The 13,502-nt window shown below is 35.4% G+C and overlaps 1 protein-coding gene across 5 annotated transcripts in view; it reads right to left on the minus strand.

Annotated features, from left to right (window-relative positions):
- Window positions 1–13,502, minus strand: part of LOC126829886 (pleckstrin homology-like domain family B member 1) — a 204,918-nt gene that overhangs the window by 74,483 nt on the left and 116,933 nt on the right. For 4 of the 5 annotated variants that reach the window (XM_056102682.1, XM_056102681.1, XM_056102684.1 and 1 more), the window contains 3 exons: window positions 13,039–13,158; window positions 9,601–9,760; window positions 3,980–4,166 (listed from right to left, as the gene is read on the minus strand). In XM_056102682.1, coding sequence (XP_055958657.1) covers window positions 3,980–4,166; window positions 9,601–9,760; window positions 13,039–13,158 — 467 coding nt within the window. The remainder of the gene's footprint in view (window positions 1–3,979; window positions 4,167–9,600; window positions 9,761–13,038; window positions 13,159–13,502) is intronic. The other variant, XM_056102683.1, reaches the window with a different exon arrangement.

Consider the following 13,502-nt stretch of genomic DNA (forward strand, 5'->3'; position numbering starts at 1 on the left):
AGACAAATTGATTAACTCTACTTTCGTGGTTGTTTAAAAAGAATTGAAGTGGATCGGATCTATTGATAATCTTATCGTATAGAATTAGTAATTACTATCATTCACTGATATACATACATATTTACAGGTTTCTATTCTTCCATAAATATCCGATGGTTCTAGCATTTAAGGTCGCCAAAAGAAAATTTCCCCAAAGATTAATCACTAATATGTGGCAATAGTCCTATGTGGTTAATTATCAAGATAGGATGCATACAAGTGATAGGAATTCGGCCGTATATTCCGGACATGTCCAACGCTATTTTCCAAACGTCCTAAATTGTCCGACCAGCAATATGCCCAATCAGACATTGCATACCCCCAACAATTGTTGTACATCATCCATATTTGTTTTTATTACTAAATTAATTGAAATAGGGTTTAAAAAAAACATTATAATTTTTTACACTGACTGGGCTAATCAAGATGGGCGTATGCCATGCAGTATGCTATGAGTGAAATTTTAGCTGGGGCATTTCAAATTCCAACTGTCATTAATATTTGTTTTATTATGTTTAAGTTCTTAAGCCGGAAGATCCAAGTGCTGGCTGAGACAGTTCCTCGTGAAATATCAGCATTGTCAGACGGAGGGCCGTCTAAGAAGTTGTTCGGATGGGTTGAAAAACCAAGGTTATGTGGACATTTGAAGTAGGCAGTGATGCTGCTGTCATTGCAGAATTCTACTCGTAAAACACTGCATTAGCCCGGTTGTTGAAGAAAAGTAGGATGTAAAAACCTCATTTCGTTTGATTCTCATTTCAAATTAATGATCCCAACTAGTGACTTTATGTGGTGAAATTTTATACATCAATTATCAGGCTTTCTTTAAATGGCAACATTATACTCTAAAACCTCATTACAAATGAAATAGGATTAGAAAATATGTTTTCTTAGAAATTCTTAATAACGATAGCTACTATCAAATTATTTCCTATAATTAGTGGTTGCAGCCATTAAAGATTCATCTTTCTAGAAGTGCTGGTATTAAAGACATCCCGATCGATTCTATTAGCAAGCAACGCATTTTTACCATCTCTTTTATATTCTCTTAAAGGAGCAGTAACAGATATATATTTTAGGGTTTAACGTCCAATCAAAACATGTTAGGTCATGTACGTGATTCTTTAGGAGTCTTAAGCAGTAGGAGGAAACTGCAGGACCCAGAGAAAACCCACAAGGTTAGACAGACTCCTTGTCATGTTCAAGCTGGCAATCAAAACCAATTAGGTCATTTAGGGACTAACATGTGGTTCTTTAGGGGGTCTTTAACAGTGGGAGGAAACCACAGGACCCAGATAAAACCCACAAGGTTAGACAGGCACCCATACTCCTTGTCACATTCAAGCGGGCAATCTAGCAGTGAGAGGAAACTGCGGTACCCAGAGAAAACCAATTAGATCTTTTCGGGACTAACACATGGTTTGTTAGGGGGTCTTTAGCAGTGGGAGGAAACCGCAGGACGCAGATAAAACCCACGAGGATTAGACAGGCAACCATACTCCTTGTCACTTTCAAACGGGCAATCGAAACCATGCCACTTGACTCAATGACGATCTTGTGATTTCTTGCCCACACGTTAAACCACTAGTTCACCCAATCCTCCATATATTTTAACGAATAGGTTACTAATAAACAAGCTACCGAAGACGGGCCAAATCTATCTAATGTTCTTTGATAGAAACTATGATAGAACAGCAGTGTTATGCCTACTCTTTACTGAATGTCAAGAATCAAGGAAAGAAATTTAATGGGGTTAAATATCCTAATTTTCTGAGCTAATGAAGACAGGAATTAATAAAGAAATGTAGAATAAAGCTAAAAAAAAAGGTATTCCAAGGAATTTTCTCTTAAAATTGATTGAAAAAAAAAAATCTAATTCAAACTAACAATACAAATTTTTGTACATGCTGAATAGAAATAGATTAAATGAACAAATAGTTGCAGTCTATAATAATTCTATCATTTTCCTTAAAAAAACACAACACAACTCCAATATCCGTTTTAAATAATAAAGTTATTTTTCTTTCATCATTTCATGAAACCAAGAGAAGAAGAACGTAGGAGAATCTTTGTACAGGAAGCGAAATGTTTCACAGTTGGTGTTCCGTGTAGTAGAACACGAACAACGACCATATTAGGAATCAGCCAATCAATTAACTTTTGCTTGTCGTTGCCTCAAGTCGTGTCTTAGACAGAATTAGTGAAGCCAACATGCCAATTTCCGAGATAATTCATTCCTTCACCACCTTTGCATCTCCCAAACAAACAATTAATTTCCACTTTCATTTTCTGTTTCTCAGGTCTGTGAGAGATATTATAAAGGTTTTTTTTTTTTATAAAGTTCTGAAAATGCATTTAGCCTTAGGTTCTGTTTGGTTCTGTTTTAGAAGTCTTTGTTATTTTTAAATTAAAATAAATGTTGTTGTTCCTTAAGGCATTTTAACAGGAAATTATATCTTGGTGGATTAAGACCACTTGGTCACCCACACTATTCAATATTTTATAAAGCAATAATGCTAACTGGTGTAATTTAATGAAGGATAGAGAAAAAAAATGAGGTGGAACAACCCCTTGATTAAAGTTGGTGCTAAATGATAAGGCCAGCTCAATTTTTCGTCATAGGTCACGAGATATAAACAGGACTAGCGCTAATCCCTAACCCTAACCCTAACCATGTTATGCAACAAGTAATGGTATGTAACAAGTAATCCGGTAGTGTTACGTGACAAGCAATGTTACACAACAAGTAATGTTACATAATAAATAATGTTATGCCAGAAATAATGTTATGTAACAAGTAATGTTATGCAACAAGTAATATGTAACTAGTAATGATATGTAACTGGCAATGTTATGTAACGAGTATTGGTATGTAACCGGTAGTGTTACATAACAAGCAATGTTACACAAAAAGTAATGTTACATAACAAGCAATGTTACACAACAAGTAACGTTATGTAACAAGTTATGGTATGTAACAAGTAATGTTATGTAACAAGTAATGTTATACAACAAGTAATGTTATGTAACAAGTAATGTTATGTAACAAGTAATGGTATATAACAAATAATGTTATACAACAAGTAATGGTATGTAACAAGTAATGTTATACAACAAGTAATGTTATGTAACCAGCAATGTTATATGTAAGGAATAAAGCTATGTAAAAATGAGATCCCAGGTTTCTTTTCTTTATTTTGTTGGTTTGTAATGCATGTTTCTTTACTGTGAAAATGGCTGAAAAGGAATCTCATTTTTTTATAACAAAATCAAAACCATAAAAAATTAAAGAAAGAGATACTGATAAGGATGTGGTATTTAAATAGTATCTGCAAATCTAAAATATTTCACTAATGGCAGGTAGAGGATAACATGAAAAGTGATGAACAAAATTTTATTATGATATAAATGTATCAAATGGAACTAAAATGGATATCTGATATTTTGTTTTTGAATTCGCGAACATTCCATGAAATGGAGTTTTAACCCACCCACCCCACCCCTTATCTTGCTATGAGGCATTTGTTCCAGTTGCCGTGGCTAATATTTTGCAGAATTTTGGCCTCATGTATGGAATTAGTAAATGAAATGGGGTTTAACGTCCTTCCGTTCTGCTCCAACTGGGCTAATTTTGCCCGGACAGTGGCACTATGGCCTACTCTTATATTAAATTCCAGCTGCCAAGGGATCTTTTGAGTGCATGTCAATGTATACACGGGACCTTGGGTTTTTTTTGTCCCGTCTGAATGACTAACAGCTGTCCTTGTCAGGCCCTCCTTCCTGCACCACTGACAAGGTGAAGCCACAGAATTAGTAAACCACTTCAACTAAATCATTTGTCTATGTGCCAGGGTCTAAATCTAAACCAAACATAAAGCTATGCAATGTAATTCTATCAGCGACCTCTTCCTTTAATAATTCAGTCAATCAAAGTTCTTACCTTGTTTCTTTCTCAGATGGTGTTTCACAGCTACTGGATATACTTGATTCCTCCGACTCAAGAGAATTAAAACTTTTACAGTTCGCTTCACGTAATCGTCTCTCTTCCCATAATGCCCTGCCTTCGTCTGCGGCTCTTCGTTTTAATTCTTCAAGTCTTTTTCTTTCATGGTCAATAATTATGTTACCTATCAGGTAGAAACAATGAATTTAAATTCTGCATTAGAAGGTACATTGATTCATTAAAGATACATTATATAAGAGTAAAATCTGCCCGTTACGCGTCTTTCTTTTGGCATCAAATGTTACATAGATTATTAATTAGGCTTTTATTCACATGACAAGCCCATAATCAACTCTCAAGACCATTGAATGGCCATGATATTCAATGGATTAGAACATGTCATTTAATAATTAAATAATGGATAAACAAGACTTTTATTCTTGTAGCAATGTTACATGACAGCCGAGACTAACTTGTCTAAACTTAAGACTCTTGTAACATTAACAGAACACAGTTTTTATGGGATACAATCACTAGTAACATTGATCAGAATAAAGTAATTTTGACTGACATTTTCAATATATTCATTTTTCAACATCTAATTTTTATCTATTTATCTAAATCATATATAATGCATCTTTAATGAATTAAGGAAGATCTAAGATCTTCATTTTTCTTTACAATTAATTGAATTCTAAATTTAATGTCAAAGGCCACAAATTTAATGTAAGGAAGTGAATTTTTCTCTAGTTTTCATTGAATTCCAATTGACAATTGTTATTGACTGCCATTTTTCACAACTCGGCAACATTTTAAATGTCAGCCTTGCAGACAGCTAGACAAAATTCCTGAAACACTGTAACTGGGCTCAAAATATCCTGATTTTTCTTTTTGGTCCATGCTGGGATTTGAACCCTGGATTATTTAGTTGAGTCTAGGGGCCTGACTTGTTGATCATCACGGAATGACCTTTCAAAAGGGACAATATATATATGTGATTTTTCTTCAGGTTACTAAATTGGATTACCAGCAAACGAAATTAAACATACACTCGTACATTATGCAAGAGCTAAATCTGCCTATTTCAGGTCTTTATTTAGGCTTCAGATGTTACAGAAATTATTAATTAAACCTTTATTTACACGACAAGCTCAAAATGATCTCTGTTCGGATGACTTGGATACAGTATGGATTTAAACAGTCGTCCATTTAAAATTAAATCAATAAATGGGGGACCAAGCTAATGTTTACCGTTAGTCGCTGATGTCATTACCAGAAACTGGTGCAGAACGGCCTGCCAAGCGAGGCTACCATAGCCATTGAGCATGTTACTTGATAATCAAGAATATGTGGGTGGAGTTATCAAACGATCGCCAATTCTCATAGACGGTGCAGACACAATTGATGCCTATTTCTAGTCTAAACTGCCAACAGTGACAATTCCGTTCAGAACAAAGTAATTTGACTGAAACTTTGAACATCTTCTTTTTTTATCATCTATTTATGAATTATTATAGCAAGAATGTCCAACTCTTTATAAAACACTTTAAATTTCTAATTAATTGTAAAATTAAAATGAAGTTAAAATGTCTTTTTTGTATCATGTTTTGACACCTTTAAAGTATAACAAGCCTGTCACCATCTTCTTTTGCCATGAACCAAATTGATGGGCCTGTTAATAATCTGATTGAATCCAAACCAAGAGATCATCCCACAGTTGTATTTTGATTTTGTTTTCTTAAAGGACAATAATTGTTAATATATTATAATTTTAACACAGAGATCATTGCTACGATATATGCATTATGAAGATTTCAACAAAGGGAAGTGACAAACGCAAAAGGAAAACACAAGTTATCCTTTTATATACCTGACTGAGGTGAAGAGTGTTAACAGATACACAGGCGAATTTCTGCTCCCTAATAATTCATTCGATGACCACAAGTTGTTATATGACACAGTGAGAGGATATCAGATGATTCAAAAAATAATTGAAGGTCACTAGATAAGGAAAAACGATAATAATATAGAAATAGTCTGTACATTGCCTTATTTTTATTCATTCTATACTTAATAAAAACATGGCAATGCATGAACTTTTTCTTTTTTTATCATTTTCTCTTATCTAGTGACAGTCAATTATTTTTTTGAATTATCAGATATCCCTCTCACTGAGTCATATAATAACTTTTGGTCTTCAAAGGAATTATTAGTGAGCAGAAATTCGCCTGTGTATCTGTTATCATTCGTCATTTCAGTCAGTTATATAACTTGTGTTTTCCTTTTGCGTTCGTCACTTCCCTTTCTTGAAATCTTCATAACGCATCTTTCGTAGCAATGATCTCTGTGTTAAAATTATATTTGGAACGTGTTTAACCAGTTCTATCACATATATAATAATGACTGACACCAATATTGTCCTTTAAATAACGCCAATGGTTAACAGGGTATAATGACTGACACCAATATTGTCCTTTAATTGAATGTTAATTAATCAATCTGAGTACCTATTAGCGTGAATTAAGCTGTGAAAAAAAAAAGGTATTTTTTTAAATATGCAATCATACATCTTTACTTTAATTAGGCTAGATTAATTAGGATACATTATGGGAGATTAGATAAAGAGCTGACAGTTCTCACTATAATAATTAAAAACTAGATAATGTAAAGGGAAATTGCTGAAAACTTCAGTTAAATTGATCCACTCTGAACAGAGAATTTAGCAATAGAATTTTCGGCCTAGACTCGATCATCATTACTAAAGTTGGTACGATAAAAAACATAAGTTTCGATTATCCATTTCATGATTAAATCTCGAATGAAAGTTGAGCAGCAAATCTGATCCTAATCCAGTAAATATCGCAGGCTAGCGATGACATCAAGAGTTGATTATGATCTGGATTAGTTAATGTCTAATTAATAATTTAGACAACATTTCGATTATCCATTTCATGATTAAATCACGAATGAAAGTTGAGCAGCAAATCTGATCCTAATCCAGTAAATATCGCAGGCTAGCAATGACATCAAGAATTGATTATGGTCTGGATAAGTTAATTAATGTCTAATTAATAATTTAGACAACATTTCAGCCCTAAAGAAAGACCTGCAATAGGCAGATTTAGCTTGTGCACAATGTATGTTTAATTAAGCTAGATTATTTTATAAAAGTATATTTGACCTACGAGTAAACTCTGCAGGTCAGCAGGAATTTCGTGTCCTATCATAATATATTCCTTCGGGTCAGTTGTTTACACACAGACCTATCACGATCATCACGATCATCGTGGACGTGGTGTAATTGTCTTCATTTTCACACAAAGCTTCAGTCAAAATATCAAAACTATCTAGGACTAATTAGCTACTAGATGTCACACAATACCATTTCTTTATTCATCAATCAGATTTTACATTATTCTTCACATACAATTGTTCTAATAATCTACTTCCTGCTTTTAGCAGAAAAGTAGGACATTAACCCACTTTTGATTTCTTATTTCTAGGCAACTGGGCTAATGAAGACGGACATATGCCATACAGTGTGCTATGAGGGAAATTTTGTCTGGACAGCAGCACTACAGCCTACTCTTATATTGAATTCCAACTGTTCAGGGATCTTTTACATGCATTCCAATGTGTACACGAGACCTCTGTTTTTTGTCCCATCCGAATGACTAGACAGCTGTCCTTGTTAGGCCCTTACTCCTGCATCACTGACATGGGGGAACCACGCCGGAAAATCTGGATGAACTTTCTCGGCCAATGCGTCTTACCCACTTAGCCACCGTGATCCCCCACATGGCTAGTGAGCCAGTGTCTTACTCAATGGGGGGGTGGGGGTCGAATGGCCGAATGGTTAACGCATGCACGTTGTATCACAAGGTCTGTTTTATTGAGTCAACTGGCGTGGTTTCGATTTCCCGGTTGTACGTGGCAAGGAGTAGGGTTGCCTGTTCAACCTCGTGGGTTTTCTGTGGGTCCTCCGGTTTCCTACCACTGCTAAAGACCCCTATGTGCAAGCGAATTATTGAAACAAAATTGACCCACATGTTAGGCCCGAAATGACCTAGTTTCTGTCCAGCGGTGACCCTATTCCTTGTTACCTACAAGTGTGAAATCAAAAACAGAGAGAGAGAGAAATGGGGTTTAATGTCCACTTGACACAAACTAGGTCATTTCGGGACTAACACATGGTTCAAATTTATTTCAATAATTCGCTTGCGCGTAGGGGTCTTTAGCAGTGGGAGTAAACCGGAGGACACCGAGAAAACTCACCAGGTTGGACAGGCAACCCTACACCTTGTCACGTACAATTGGGGAATCGAACCCCTGCCAGTTGACTCAATGACAGACCTTATGATACAGCACGTACGTGCTAACCATTCGGCCATCCAACCCCCCAAAATCAAAAACAAGCCACTTGACTCAATGATAGATCCTATGATCAAAAGTGCATGTGTTACACCATTCAGCCACTCAACCTTGCTTTTACAGTAATAACTTAACTGATAAAAATCATTTTTATTCTATTATTATTTTTCATTATCAGATCATAAAACACATTAATTTTTAAACACATAAATCGAACAAAATCATTATTTTTGTAAACATATTACACCTGGGGCAATGAATATGCAATTACGTATTATTATATCTGTCAAATGACAAACTAAATGCAGTTTGATTTTATTTAAGGCTGTATTTAATTGATTTTCTGTTTCTCAGTGTCAAGGCAACGTTAACCCAATTTTTTTTATTTGAGAACAATGTATTTCAAGCAGCCATGAAATGAAATGTTTTAATATCCTAGTTTTCTGACACGTGCAAGAGAATGAAGTTTAATGTCCTACGTTTCTGCTCCGACTTGGCTAATGAAGACGGGTATTTGCCATGCTGTGTGCTATGAGGGGAATTTTTCCCAGACAGCAGCGTTCCGTGTATTCTTCATGGAATTCCAACGGTACTCGATTCTTTTACAAGGTATACACACAAGACCTCATACTAAACTAATGATGTCTGTCTACAATTAGCTCCACTTTAGAACAGACACTATGCTGGATGACCGACATGTCAAGTAATGAAATCAACGATTTTAGTCGAAAACACTAAGTATACTTCGAGAACTATTTATTCCACTTATTTAATCGTCGTGTTTATGACAGGTGTGAAACGGAGTAGAGCTGCATAACAAAATAGTACACTAATTTTTGGATATAGCGGCCATTCAAGGCAAAGATCTATTCTCAAAGTAGATAGTTTTCTGGGCGCAGAATGACAAGACCTCAGTTTTTCAGAGAGAGAGAGAGAGAGAGAGAGAGAGATGGGGTTTAACATCCACTCGACACAAACTAGGTCATTTCGGGACTAACATTTGGTTCAATTTTATTTCAATAATTCGTTTGCGCATACAGGGTCTTTAGCAGTGGGTGGAAACCCCACGAAGTTAGATAGGCGACCTTACTCCTTGCCACGTACACCCGGGGAATCGCAACCCAGGCAGTTGACTCAATAACAGAACTTATGATACAAATTTGTAGATTTTTCAAAAAGCTTCTTTCCAAGTAATTCAAAACAGGTTTGGATATGCTTTCAATGAAATATAATACCAGTATACAAACCTTGTTGCTCCATGAAGAGTGATCGGTTTTTCTCAATCTCCATGATAGTAACAGATTTTTTTCTTTCTCCATTTCCAATATCCAGGAAACTGTCACTGCCGATTCTACGTTTCGGGCTTTCTAATAAATCTCGGCATAATAAGGCACTATCATACTTCTCCTGGAAATTCAAATCAATTATAAATTATTTGGTGGATCTAACAGACAAATAAAAGCCAATTAATCATCATAACATGAATACAGAACTGACAATCGAAAATATCAAACAAGCTGTTATTATTAGCGACACAACCCTACCACAATACAACATGTCGTTAATAAGTTAAGTGGTATCAGGTATTGTTACAGCTGAGTTTCAAATCTTCTTTCTGTGTGTGGTATGGGGTGACGTTTTCTTACAGGTGTGTGGTATCAGGTGTTCTTTCAGGGGAGAGGTAAAGGGTGTACTTCATATGTGATGTCAGGTGTTCTTACAGGTGCCGAGTATCGAGTGTTCTTCCTATATATGGTATTGGGTGTTCTTACAGGTGAGAATTGAGTGTTCTTAATGTGTGGTATCAGGTGTTCTTAGAGAGGTAAAAGGTGTTCTTCATATGTGATATCAGGTGTTCTTATGGGTGGGTGGGTGAGGTGGGGTCTTCATACGTGTGAATGTTATCAGGTGTTCTTTGTGTGTGTAGTAATATGTGTTCTTACAGGTGATGAGTATCAAGTGATCTTTATGTGTGTTGTATTAGGTGTTCTTACAGGTGATGAGTATCAAGTGTTCTTTATGCGAGTGGTATTCGGTGTTCTTACAGTAAATATAACCAATCAAACTTAAAAGAGGCAAGTATCTAACTCAATATCATCAACAGTCTTCGACATTGAAAACACGACTTATTGGTCAATTTAAATAAACATTGATGTTGTTATCGTAGCGTGAAACGATGGGCATCTGATATCCAATATTTAAGACAAAATGAATCGTGTGCCAGAATCGATTGAATGTGGATCAGTTTATACATTCATATTACATTATTATATGCATTGCGACCCATTTGTGTCTGTTTTTAGGTGTCAAAGATTTAGATCCTTTAAGACTCTTTACCTGGATGTTTTGAGACTGATAGTATTTTAAAAAGTCCTAGGAAGAATTATCCCTTGACATGTACAATTTTCAAAAACCATGACACATTACCTCCTTTAAGAACCAGGCTTGTAAAGGGAGATAAACAGCCTGTTTCTTAACTTCTTGGCCTTTGGCTTATAGGTTTAAACCACTTGTATCAGCTGATACATTTACCATGTGAAATTGGGGACAATTTGTTGAAGTCAATGAACGACATGCAGAACAATTTCACAGTTGACAATTTACTTGATATGCATAACATAAAATATCCAAGCACAACCTTGGCACATAAACCACAGTCAATTACATATAGCACCAGATGCTACCCGATGCCATACTTTACACAGCTAGGTCTGGGCTTTTACCTTTAATTCATGTCATACTTTACACAGGTGGGTCTGGGTTCGATGGATAGTGGGTAGGGAGTGCGTGGTGTGGTAAGCCAGCATGGCCATTATATTTTACCACTTGAGACAGGAAAGCACCCACAAGCACTGATTAATCAGCCATAACAACAGAAAATCAAAATAACAACATTCACCCGCAACCATTTTATGGTTTGTTTTACTGAGATTAAGGTCCCATTGTTCTGTACCAATCAGGATAACGAAGATGAGCAGAAATCATAACATGCACTATGAGGGAAATTATGCCCTGACTCTTTAATTGAATTTCAACTGTCAAGGGTTTGTTGTATGTGCAGGGCCTCTGGTTTTTTGTCCAATCTGAACAACTCGACACAGAGGTACCAAACTGGAAAATCCTGAAGAACTTTCTCGACTTGCACCTGAATCGATCCTGGAACCTTATTCACCATGACACTCTTTCATCAATATCTCTGTTGAGCATTGCCATGGTTTTTGTTGTAATGACTGATGTATGCAAACCTCATAATGCTTGTTGCATGTAAACATTTTGAGCAAAATGATTCTCTTAGTGAAATAAAATGGGGTTTAATGTCCTACTTTTGAGCACCAACTGGGCTAATGAAGACAGGATATAGCTTGTGAACAACGACCTTGACATTCATCGATTAAAGGAGATAGTCCATCTGTTTCTATGAGGACGACCACACAGATCGACGTTTCGAAAATAAATCATGACCCTGCTGATGTGCTACCCTCAACTATACAATGTGCTAATGACATCACCAATACATCGATGATTTGTTTTTAGCAAATTTCTTTATTTTGTATGTTTCTATACTTTTCAATGTCATACTTGCTAATTTTAAGTCCGCAATATAGCAATATATATTTAGCATATTGGGTTCTGCAGTGACATCACAAATGCTGTACCGATATTTAAATTAATGTCAGTGTTTGAATCGAGAGGATGGATGATGAGTAGTGATTAGTTAATGAATTCAACAATCGGGCGACTGCTTCAGCCAAGCAGGCACACTAGGTGAATATATATCAACCATGTTTGATTTGGGCGAATCATTCGCTGAACTGAAACAGACTGGTAAATTTCGACGCTGATTGTCCACCGCTTTAGTGCAAGAGAACTTCTCCACACATACGATTCTGGTCCTTTATTGATATAGACTTGACGCTAAATGAAAACAAACTCACAACAAGGGAGACAATCCACAAACTAAATGCACAAAAACAGGAACATTTCTCAGAGAAGGTTTTTGAAAGTTTTTGAAAGCTCTAGTTGCATGTCATCGTTATATATAGTTCGATTATATAAAAAAAGATGGACCCTACCTGCTTGTCAACTTATGACTTTTATAAAACTATTAGTTAGTTAACCTGATGGTTGACCTTTGACTTATAAAGTATAAAATGCTTTTAATAATATTTACAACCACTACAAATTGACTGTTAGTAAAAACAAACTACAAATAAAGAGGATTTATATATTTATATGTATATAAGTACATCGCTTGCCAGAAAGATTCTAATAAAAACCAAATCTTGTAGCTTGTGGGAGGGAATAGCAAGATTGGAATGATTTGACTGGTTGTCACTATATCAGCAACATAGAAACTAATCAACCAATCTCTGATGTCAATCTGTAGCCTATGACATATAAATGAAATGGGTTTAACGTCCCACTGTTCTGCTCTGACTGGGCTGAGAAGACGGGCTCAAATGACGCCATTTTATCCAACAATCTAAAACTTAAACTTGTCAAATATCACTTTAGAAGTAAAAAGATGGGCATAATTTTTAAACACTCCGTTTGGTGATTTGATTGGAAGAATTTCTATTTTTTTTGTGCAAAAAAAATGGCCTCACATTGACCCGAGCTTGACAAAAAAACATCTCTATGGCAACCGATGTATGGTTAAAAAACTAAAATAATATTGTCAGTACCTCAAGGTCTACATTCGTATCCAATAGCAACCCATCTAATTCATCGTTGTTTATCGGTAGAGCAAGCATGCTACAAATGTCAGCGATCTTACTCTCCAATGGAGCGAGCTTACATTTCTCCTGCAAAGCAAAGACCTCCTTTAAAATTTGCAAGATAAAAAAAAGGAAACTTTTCAACTGTCAGATAATCCTGAAAAAATCTAATATAGTCAACTGATGTCTGAGTTTTCTTTAACCTACATAATATGTTCCCTTTATAAGCTGATTCCTAAGATCATTAAAACAATATAAAATAAATCTTAAAACCATGATTATTTCATTTCAAAAATGGAGTTGCTTCCCCTTAACTCAATTCTTTTGACTTTCAGATTTTGTAAGCTACCAAAATATTATACTATGCAACAAGATAAAAACTTTCTTATTGGAATATTTTTTTTTATTATCAAAAATAAAGATTTTAATAA

Source organism: Patella vulgata, chromosome 8 (genome assembly GCF_932274485.2).
Source record: "Patella vulgata chromosome 8, xgPatVulg1.2, whole genome shotgun sequence".
Lineage (NCBI taxonomy): Eukaryota > Metazoa > Mollusca > Gastropoda > Patellidae > Patella > Patella vulgata.